General features: G+C 30.1%; 1 protein-coding gene across 1 annotated transcript; it reads left to right on the top strand.

Moving 5' to 3' along the window:
• The first annotated feature begins 4886 nt into the window (after positions 1-4886).
• Positions 4887-7446, top strand: LOC125843273 (polyphenol oxidase E, chloroplastic-like). Its single transcript, XM_049522496.1, has 2 exons — positions 4887-6066; positions 6822-7446. The coding sequence occupies exons 1-2, from the start codon at positions 4913-4915 to the stop codon at positions 7444-7446; spliced, it is 1779 nt and encodes a 592-aa protein (XP_049378453.1). The 5' UTR covers positions 4887-4912.
• Positions 7447-12099: the final 4653 nt, after the last annotated feature.

Below are 12099 nucleotides of genomic sequence, written 5' to 3'. Positions count from 1 at the left end.
TAAAAACCATTAATAATCATTAATAACCATATAAATCATCATTTAAAACCTTTTTATGCAAGAACCCATGCTAGAATCGAAATAGGTTTTTGTGTGTATTTGAAAAACCTTGAAAACCTTTTGATTGGGTTCCTTGAAAGAAAGAATAATCAAGGATAAGGATCCCCATACCTCTAAGTTGAAAACCCACAAAAATTGAAGAAGAAGCACTCGAAATCTTCAATCCTAGCTCCAACTCCTCTTCTTCCTTGAGTTAGAGAGAAATATATGAAAGAGGGAATGATTTTGGAAATTCTAAGAGGAGTGACTTAAATGAAAGGAATTAAATCATAAAAAGGTCTTATAATTGCTAGGAAAAGAATAAAATAGCATAGGGTCAATTTTGGAAAAAGACTAAGGACTCATAAAGTCTTAACTTAAAAGATTGTGCCCCTTCCCGTCTAAACTCGTCCTTTTGGACAGTGCTTCACTATTTCGGGTATAACTTTTTACTCCAAGGTCGGAATTGGGCAAACTCGGTGGCGTTGGAAAGAGGACTCAAAGACCTTTAATTGGATAGGTAAAGGTCCACCTAATTCATTTTGAGCTAAAAGATATGACCATTTAAAGTTGACCCTTACAACTCACTAGTTCAAATGACTAGTTTCCGGACGTCACGGTCATTCCTCATCATTTCATCAAATTCTCAACTCCAAACTCACATGTGAGGCTCTAGTTTCACTAGTTCATTTTTAGGGTCGTTACACCAATCCTTAGTGTTTCCTGCCTTCGCCTCATCACCTGTAGTTGCCCCCTTATCATGCTCATCATCCACCCTAAGTGCTTCAAAGGAGTTTTCATCATGATAGATAATTTCCCCTTCAATATGTCCATATCTATCCTTTTTATACTTATTTCTTCTCACTATCCATTCTTGTCGATTTTGTTTGTTCCCCACTACTTTTCCACTTGCCAACACCTTTCGCTGATCTGCTGCTGTACCTATTGTGATATTCTCCCTCTCTTCCTTTTGCTGGTCTCCTTTTTTGTTTTCTTCGTATAATTCAGGATGGATTGTCCAGCAAGTGTGTTCATCATGTCCTTGGAGGCAACATTCCTTACAATATTTAGGCATGTAGTCATATTGTACGTTCACCCATTTGAATTTCACTACTCCAGTGTTATCATCTTCTTCATTTATTCGTATCCTTTGTGGTAGTTTTGCTGTCAAATCCACCTCAATTTTGATTCTAGCACAGCTCGGCCTCGTCTGATTCTTTGTCGCCATATCCACTGTAAGCGGTTTTCCAACTGCGCTGGCTATTGAAAAAATCGCTTCTTTAGCAAAGAAATTTGGTGGTAGATCTGGGAATGAGATCCACGCAACACCTATGGTTGTTTCCACATCCGGTTCAAACCATGGGTCCCATTTAAGGGTTCTCATCTGCCAATAACTCTCCTTTGCCTTCACATAAAAGGCCGTCATCGAAAGTAAATGTACATAGTCCTCCATAGTAGTGAGTCTGATCAATATGTGTCGCGCATCTAACACACCTATCGTGCACTCACTTTTGACTCCACACTGCCCAGGTATCACTTTCCTCAATTCCTTGATTTCAGGCTTGCCATATGAAAATTTTCCGACTATTGCATATTGCAGGTTCTCCTTGACTATCATCGATCTCACTTCTGATGTCTTCCACGTGATGCTTGGTTCTCCATGAAGTAGGAATACTGGTTTGGGTGGTACATTAATAATAGATGGGGCAATAGGTTTTGGTTTTAGCAAAGTGGCATATTGGGTTATATTCTGAGGTATGGTGGTTTGTGATTCATGATTGGATTTTGTACGTAGAGGAGGGAATTCCTCCGGTGGGACACTCCCACCGGCGGTTGTGCCGGCCATGTTAGCCGCCGCTCTCAATAGGATTTTAGGTATTTTTAGGGTTTTTGGTTAAAACGCTACTATAATTGTAATTGAAATGTTCCTTACAGTTGTTGGACTTCATATTCCACCATTACGTAATTAAAATATTAATATTTAATAAATTAATTTTGAATGTTGGAGCTTTTCACTTATAATAATATATGATTATTATGTTATTTATATTGACAATTCATTAATTTAAGGTAATAAAATACTAGCCAGGTGTTTATTATATTTATCTTAGATATTGTAGTGAGAAACTTTAATTATTAATATAAAATTTTAATTTATTTAATTCATAGTCCTAAAATATTTTTACTCTTAAAAAGTAGTCAATGTTTCTTTCATTGTTATTCTTTTTTCTTCAAAAACTTTAATAATAGCAGAAAGTTTATTTTCTTCATATTTCCTTAGAGGCCTAGCCATTTGTTCTTTTTCGTAATTATATTGATTTTTTACTATATATAGACGGGATGGATCATACAAAACCTCCCACAACCTTAAATTTTATAAATATAACATGTGTGAATAATTTTTAATTTAAAAAAAGACAATAATTGTTAAAAAAATGAACCTCTACTGGAATCAATTATATCAAGTTATAGAAAAGTACTTGAGATCAAGTATTAACCGTAAAATTATGGTATATGGAACACATCACAATAAGGGATGATTAAACTTTAACACAAATGGAAGTTTTTTGAAGCATAATGGAAAGGCTAGAATAGTTCATTTTTTGAAAAATAATGAACAATACTGAGACAACGTAGATGCTAATTAAGTATGTTGTTCAATGGTTGAAGAATAATGGGCATCAACAAGGCATTATAAAAAATGGATATTGCACCTCCCTCCCCTCCCCTCCCCTCTTTTGTTGTGCTTCTACATAATTGATATATACATCGCTAGAATCGAAATCTATAAACTTAAGAAGGAAAAAACTATAATTACAAGGGAGCTGTGTGGTACCACATCGGATAACAATGAAAGTTTTCCATTAAGTACTAAGAAAAAAATCCATTAGTCAAAGGATTTAACTCTAATTTTATGTGATATAGTTAGAATTTTGAGAGTCAATCCTTTTAAATGTTTTTTAATATTTTAAGTTTTAATTATTGTAATTTATATTGCTTTTTACTTAGTTTTTAAATACATAAATTTTATTTTTTAAAAATTAAAATATCTATATTCAAATTCACGATCAAAATTTAAATCTGAAAATTACAATTATATCACATAAATTAAACATATGGATAATATTTATATCAAGTAGGTGATGCTCCGATCATAAAGCAAAGCTAGTGTATAATAACAATTATTTAATCTACGTTTTTGTAGATCAATTCAAAGTGCAAAAATCAAAATCACGTGGATTCGAGTCAAAATGATTTGACAAGTCAAAGTCATAAATCATAATCCTCCTAAATTAAGGATCTCATAATGAAGTCACCCTACAATATCAACCAACTTTCTAAGTCAATATTCTCTGAGAACATGAATTTAAAATATTGAACCATAATCAGAGATCTCAAATTTGAACTTTGAGCTTGGAAAAAATTTATGATAGGAAACGCTTTTCTTCGAATGGAGTGTGAATTCAAAATAATCGAAATACCAAACATCGAATACAAAACCAAAATAAAATAAAATATAGAATGCTATTAGCATAAGATGTTTCCTTAGAAAATGTCTAATTTTCCATTGAGATATTTTATATTAAACTCATTTTCAGAAGCTTAGTCATGGATATAGAACGTTGGTTATATATGATATGATCAGGATATTGTTTTTATTTTTTAACATATTTTGAGAATTAAAGGTTGCAATTGTCTAATTATTAATTGAGGTACATAATTTATTTTGAAGTAAGAATTATCAGTAAAGATATATACTTGTTACAGAAAATGACTATACAGTCGAGGAAAGTCAACTATGAAATAATAAAGAATTTGATGGCTACCACCACATAAATTTAAATTTATAAATTAGATATATAGTAAATTTCAAATAAAATTTTGAGATAAAACAGCGTTGAAATGTCTATATATTAACGGTCCATAACCATTTTATCATATTTCCTTGTTCAACCTATATACTCTTTTCCTTTGCTAAAACACATTTGGATTATAATTTTTTTTTAAATTTCATACCTTAACTATTAGTTGTGTTTTTTCATACATGAGCAATCATCATTTATGTATCAAACACATCTCAAGTTTAAGTATATATTAAAACACACATCGCTATTTCCTACATCAACTAGGTGTGTTTTAACTTTTAATACATATATGGTTATCGTTCAGGTATGTAGGAAAAGGAAACAACTGATAGTTGAGGTGTGAAACTCGTCAATAAGTGATAGTTCAGGTGCATTTTTACCAATTATCCCTTTGATGGTTTTTCCAGAATTGAAGTCATCCTAATATTGAACTTTTTTTTTGTCTCACTCAATGTCTAAAGCCCGTATTGGAGCTCCGACTGAATTCGGATAGCACACTACAAAGTCCATTCATGAATGATGCTCCCAACAAATTTTTTCCATACCCAGAGCTCGAACCTGATTTCACCATTCCTTAGAAAGAAAGCATGATAGTAGTATAAAAGTCTATATATGGCACTAATTCTCACAATTCCTAGGATTAATAAATAAGTTATGAACCAGAAAGTACTAGTATAATTAATCATTGTTAATTAATTAGTGAAGTTGTACAACTTGCTTAGTTACTTTAATTCTTCATTTCTTATGAAGCAAAACTCTAAAGTTGACAAGCAACAAACCAGCTTTTCAGCTCTCACTAAAGTCCAACTCTTCAAACCTCCATTTTAATTTGTAAAATTACCAATTGATCATCATCTTGCAATATTTAAACTCTTAAGAAATTTATTACAACTTTCCAGCTATTTTGCTTCTTCCACACATTAATCCTAATCCTACACTATAAAAAAGCTCATTCAACAACACAATTAGCACAAAACAATTACCAATACCAAACACAAAATAGAGTTATGGCCTCTAATTTTCTTTTAACTTCATGTACTACCATTTCCTCATCCCCATCCAAAATTTTCGTCCGTCCAAAACGTATCGATAACTTTAAGGTGAATTGTGAAATAAAAAATAGTAACACTATCAATAATGATGATAATGAAGGAAAATCTTTTCCAGGAAAACTTGATAGACGAAATGTCCTCCTTGGTCTAGGTGCAGGGCTCTATGGAGCATCTAATCTTATCGGTGTAACCAACGAGCCATTTGCTCTAGGTGCACCGGTACCACCCCCAGACTTCTCAACATGTAGCACAGCTAGTCTACCTGATGGCTCACAAGTACCCTTTTCATGTTGTCCACCACTCCCAAAAGACCTAACTAATATCCCTACTTACAAACTTCCTAACGTGTCGAAAGTCAAAATTAGACCAGCCGCACATAATGTGACTCAAGAATACATAACCAAATACAACACTGCCATTCAAAAAATGAAATCATTAGACAAAGATGATCCATTAAGCTTCATTCAACAAGCCAATATCCATTGTGCTTATTGCAACTCTGGTTACAAAGAACTAGGGTTTCCCGGTGTACCATTACAAGTTCATTTCTCATGGCTATTCTTTCCGTTTCATAGATGGTACTTATATTTCTTCGAAAGAATTCTTGGTTCATTAATTGGTGACGATACATTTGCTTTGCCATTTTGGAACTATGATAGTCAAGTTGGTATGCAATTTCCATCTTTGTACAATGATGTTAATTCATCATTGTACGATTCTAATCGTAACCAAAACCATTTTCCTCCTAATGTTATCGACTTAGGGTTCACTACCATAGACCTCGATGCATCCGATCAACAAAAAATCAATAATAATCTCACCATGATGTATCGACAAATGCTCACGAATGCACCTTGTCCTCAACTATTTTTTGGAAACCCTATACGTGGCGGAGAGCAGCCGATTCGCGGTATGGGTACGATTGAGAATGTACCACATAACTCTGTCCATCGATGGGTTGGTAATCCAAATAATAAGTTCAGGGAGAATATGGGAACTTTTTATTCAGCTGCTAGAGATCCCATTTTCTATGCTCATCATGCTAATGTTGATAGGATGTGGACAATATGGAAGACTTTAGGAGGCAATCGACGTGACTTCAATGATAGGTACTCTTTTCATCTCAATTTATATGATGTATTTTTTTATAGTCGTTCGAAAAATGAGATATAATTCCATATTTAGAATGGACTTTAAGCTTCATTTTACCTTTAACAATATGTTTTTTTAATTATAACACAAATATTGATATATCTTGTTTTAGACTATAAATTTCAAAAGTCTTTTTTTTTAGAAATTCAATGCTAAGTCAAATTGCATGCATAAATTGCGACGGACAGAATGTTAGTTGCGCTTGTGATTATCTCATCTAAAAACTTACTAAGTTAGAAAACACTTTGATTATTTGAAGAAAAAAATATTTGCCTCACATGTATATCATATATATATTTTTTTATCATGGATCAAACACGTAAAAAAAGATATTTTTACTTGTACGTGAGGATGAGATTTGAACCAAATTAGATTTCTCTTACTTGTTTTGATGTTGTATTCTGAAGCGTATAATCGTTTCATCTAAAATTAGTAACCATTTAGCCATGAATAATTTTCACTTGTTTTCCAAAAAAAAAAACTAATTGGAAATAAAATTGTAACAACTTTAAAAAAGTGGTTTTACAATTTTCTCTCCAAAATCACTCACAAAATTCAAAACAATTCCAATATCCTAATATCATTTTTAACTTGATAATATAAATACTATTTTTTCTCCAAATTTCATATTTTTTACGTCCAAACATTAGCAAAATTATTAGTGATGCATATTTTAATTAATTATATATGCTATATATCTTTCATATAACAGGGATTGGCTTGATAGTGCCTTCTTATTCTATGATGAAAACCGTACCCTTGTGAAAGTAACTGTCCAAGATTGCATAAACAATGAAAAATTAGGTTACAAGTACGAAAACGTACCTATTCCATGGAAAAATTACAAGCCTGTTCCACGTAAACAAAAACTCAAAAAAAACCCTAAAAATGTAAAACCCTCCACAGAAATATTCCCTTCAACATTGAAAAAAACATTATCATTTTCCATCAAAAGGCCTAAAATCTCAAGAACTCAACAAGACAAGGACATCGAAGAGGAGCTCCTCGTATTCAACAACATGACATTCGATGAAAATGAATACATAAGGTTTGATGTATTTATCAACGAAGATGAAGGTGTGAAGGCGAAGGTACTAGATAGGACTGAGTATGTTGGTAGCTTCGCGAATTTGCCTCATGTGCATGCTGCTGGGAATAATACTGGTAGTAGTAGTAGTGGTACTCCTGCTGTTATGAGTTTGGCTATTAGTGAGATTTTAGAGGATTTGGGACTTGAAGATGAAGAAGAGATTGTTGTGGTTGTTGTGCCACAATTTGGAGGTAAAGAGATTACTATTGCAAGTGTGGAGATTGATACTCTTGCTTGTGCAAATTGATGTTTGAATTTTTAGTTTTATGTTATAGTCTACTCTTTTTTTGTTTTTTGTTGTTCATTTTATGGTTTTATGTTGATGTATTTGGTAATAAAAGTTGTATCTTGCAAGTACTTCTTCCATAGTTAAATATATCTCTCGAGTTTACGACTTAGATCGGATATATCTGTACTTGTTGTTTAATATGGGTTGTGATAGGATGATTGAGATCCCTCCATCTTTAATTAGAGATTTTGAGTTTGAACCCTGATGAGAAAAAAAAATCATGTTGAGAGTGTTGCCCTTAAAAATAAGTCTTACGATGCATGAATTTAAATTTAATCAGGCTCCAATATGAATATCAAACGTGAAATTAAAAAAATGATGATGTAAAAAGTACCAAGAAAATCATGTAAACATCAATGAAAAAGAAATTGTATAGAAGTGTACTCCATAATGAATATAAATTGGTAACCTAAAAAAGATGAGTAGCTAGCTATTAATACAACTGATTAAGCTACATTAATTTAAAAAACAAGAGATATTAATAAGGATCAATACACTTTTGATCCCTGATTAATTATTTGCTTATTCTACTATGTCTTTATGATATTTGATCGAACATGTTAGGCGTTCAACTAATTGAGTTACGCACTTCTGATCCTTTCTACTTGTGAATATTCAAAAAAATTATCAAAATTAGTACTCTTGATTATTTCATCACTTATTTACTCAAGTATTACTTAAATTTGTATTGTTATAACTTCATATTTGTTAGTAAAATAATTAAATACATAACATATTTCTTATATATATGGAGGGACCAATAATGCACATTGAAGATTAAACATGCTTAGTCTTATATCACAATGACTAAAAACAAAAATTACCAGCACTTTTGGACAGAAAGTGGCGATAATAAATAATGTAAAGTATTTTATGATATTAATTAAGTGAAAATTACAGAAATAGCAAACATACTAGACATAATTGTGCTTCATAGCTTTAGTTTCGTTTGCTATGGAGGTTGCCGTTGTATATTTCGCTTGCGAATATACAAATTTTGTATTTATACATTTAGAATTTTTTCAAAACTCTGTTTGTATATTTCGCTTGTCAATATACAAACAGGATAATTTATTATAAAATTTTCATAAATCGTATACAAATAGTTAGGGTAAGCATATACAAAATTCTGGATTTATACAATCAGGAATCGAATTATTCAAATTTTCTAGATTTATACAAATCAGGCGAATAACAAGATTGGGAGAAACTAAAGCAGCGAATTAAAATTTCCCTAGACGATACCTATATCATTTAATATGGTTTAAATATTTGATATTCTCCACAATTTTTCATTAATTAATGAATGCATACAACTTTAATTTTGTCAGATTATAGGAATGGGGATCTAAACATGTCAACTGGGCCGGGCTGATCCATGTTCGACCCAGCACAACATATTAATGGTAACTCGGCCAACCCAGAATTAACGGGCCTAGGCTAAGCTGGGCTCAATTACTGGTAGACCTCTACTTTAAAAAATGGGAAAATTGTATGAAATAACAAATTATTAATTCAAATTAAATGTCATAGTTTATTCTAATTGTAATTCGCAGCAAACATCTCATTTTTTTGCCATCTGATTCGGTATACAATTAGCCATTTTATACATTTCGGTATAAAATGTATAAAATGTGTTTGTGTTTGTATAAAGCGAGAGAAAAATGTATATACAAATACAAATACATATATTTTCGTCCTATACACTTATAATTATACAAATACAGATCTTATCATACAAATTACAATGTATAAATGAATTTATACAAAACTAAACAATTTGGATCCAATTATTTTATTTAAATATACAATTAATAAGGGTATCACCAGTTCGAATTTTTTTTATTTATAAGGATAATACTTAGTCTTCTCTATGATTTTGCATCACTTCTACATTTAATTTAAGTTTATCTCAACTACCTTGATTTGTTTTACAAGAAAATTATTATTTTATCTCCCCCTATCAACTAATATACGAATTTTAACAATAATAAATAGAGCAGGTGGGTTTATTTTGACTTTAAATTAAGAGATTTCAATTTCGTCAGTGTGTTCTTAGTACTAATGTTAAAGCTTTTGTTTGAATTGATTAAATGTACCACTATTGTTTAAACAACGTTTACAAAACACTCATGCTGTAAAATGATTGCAGGTTTTTACTTTGAGATTATGAATCACGTTTTTATATTTTATTGGTTATCGTGTTTAAAACTAAAATAATTGCAGGTTTTTACTTTGAGATTATGAATCACGTTTTTATGTTTTATTGGCTACCGTGTTTAAAACTAAAATGATTGCAGGTTTTTACTTTGAGATTATGAATCACGTTTTTATGTTTTATTGGTTATCGTGTTTAAAACTCACCTCTCCTCTATATTTTACTTAATTTTCATGATTCATGCATATATTTTGATAGTTTCTTAGCAAAAAAATATGATTTTTTTAGGAAGTATTGATCAACATATTGGTTTAAGTCTTGAAAATAGCTTCTGATAGAAATGTAAGATAAAATTACGTATAATAGACCCTTGTGATCGAACCCTTCCTTGAACTTTATACATAGCGAAAACTTTAATACATCAAATTGTCTTTTATTTTTTACTTTATCGATCACAGTATCAAGGAACAATAAATAAGTACAAATAAAAGACCAAAAAGAAAACTGAATTTTTTTTAAAGAGGGAATCACTTTTTTGTAATACTTTATAGGTGCAACACAGAAAAAAATATCTGCCTCACATGTATATCATATATATATTTTTTATCATGGGTCAAACATGTAAAAAAGATATTTTTACTTGTATGTGAGGATGAGATTTGAACCAAATTAGATTTCACTTACTTGTTTTGATGTTGTATTCTGAAGCGTATAATCGTTTCATCTAAAATTAGTAACCATTTAGCCATGAATAATTTTCACTTGTTTTCCAAAAAAAAAAACTAATTGGAAATAAAATTGTAACAACTTTAAAAAAGTGGTTTTACAATTTTCTCTCCAAAATCACTCACAAAATTCAAAACAATTCCAATATCCTAATATCATTTTTAACTTGATAATATAAATACTATTTTTTCTCCAAATTTCATAATTTTTACGTCCAAACATTAGCAAAATTATTAGTGAATGCATATTTTAATTAATTATATTCTATATATCTTTCATATAACAGGGATTGGCTTGATAGTGCCTTCTTATTCTATGATGAAAACCGTACCCTTGTGAAAGTAACTGTCCAAGATTGCATAAACCACGAAAAATTAGGTTACAAGTACGAAAACGTACCTATTCCATGGAAAAATTACAAGCCTGCCGTTGTATATTATCATACAAATTACAATGTATAAATGAATTTATACAAAACTAAACAATTTGGATCCAATTATTTTACTTAAATATTCAATTAATAAGGGTATCGCCAGTTCGATTTTTTATTTATTTATAAGGATAATAATTAGTCTTCTCTATGATTTTGCATCACTTCTACATTTAATTTAAGTTTATCTCAACAACCTTGATTTGTTTTACAAGAAAATTATTATTTTATCTCCCCCTGTCACCTAATATTCGAATTTTAAAAATAATAAATAGAGCAGTTGGGTTTATTTTGACTTTAAATTAAGAGATTTCAATTTCGTCAGTGTGTTCTTAGTACTAGTGGGATTATTAAATGTACCACTATTGTTTCAACAACGTTTACAAAACACTCATGCTGTAAAATGATTGCAGGTTTTTACTTTGAGACTATGAATCACGTTTTTTAAGAAGTATTGATCAACATATTGGTTCAAGTCTTGAAAATAGCTTTTGATAGAAATGTAAGATAAATTACGTATAATAGGCCCTTGTGATCAAACCCTTCCTTGAACTTTATACATAGTGAAAACTTTAATACATCAAATTGTCTTTTACTTTTTACTTTATCGATCACAGTATCAAGGAACATTAAATAAGTACAAATTAAAGACCAAAAAGAAAACTGAATTTTTTTTAAAGAGGGAATCACTTTTTTGTAATACTTTATAGGTGCAACACAGAAAAACAATTTCTTTTGTTGAAAAAGTTTATTGAAAGTTTTTTTGGTCATATTTTAAAAGTGTTTTTACGAAGAAAAATTAAATTGCTTTATAGCTTCTAGAAATAATAGTTTTTGTTACTGTTCAAATTTATTTTATTTTTTCAGAAAAGTTTGATAAAACACTTCAACTTTTCTTAAATAAACATTTTATTAAAAATAAATAAAAAATTAGCGTTCTCAAAAGCTTGGTCAAGGTATAAGAATGGTGCTCAAGAGCATATAATACAATAATATAATTATATAAAAGATATATTTCATGGCATTCTATATTATTTCTGTCTTAATTTATGTGACACATACACCTCGTTTTTAATATGTCTCAAAATGAATATCATATTTCTCTAATTACTTAATTATTTTAACTTTCATGAAATAAATTATGACTACAGAAATTTTTTATATTAATTTAGATCATATTTTTTTAATATATTTTTAATTTATTTTTATATCAAATCAAATAATAATAAATAAAATTTAAAAATTGAAGTATATGATTATACCACGTTAAATTAAAGGCCCACAAAACAATTTGACA

Source organism: Solanum stenotomum, chromosome 10, assembly GCF_019186545.1.
Source record: "Solanum stenotomum isolate F172 chromosome 10, ASM1918654v1, whole genome shotgun sequence".
NCBI lineage: Eukaryota > Viridiplantae > Streptophyta > Magnoliopsida > Solanales > Solanaceae > Solanum > Solanum stenotomum.
Note: the sequence above shows the minus strand (reverse complement) of the source record. Positions and strands in the feature narration are given on the sequence as shown.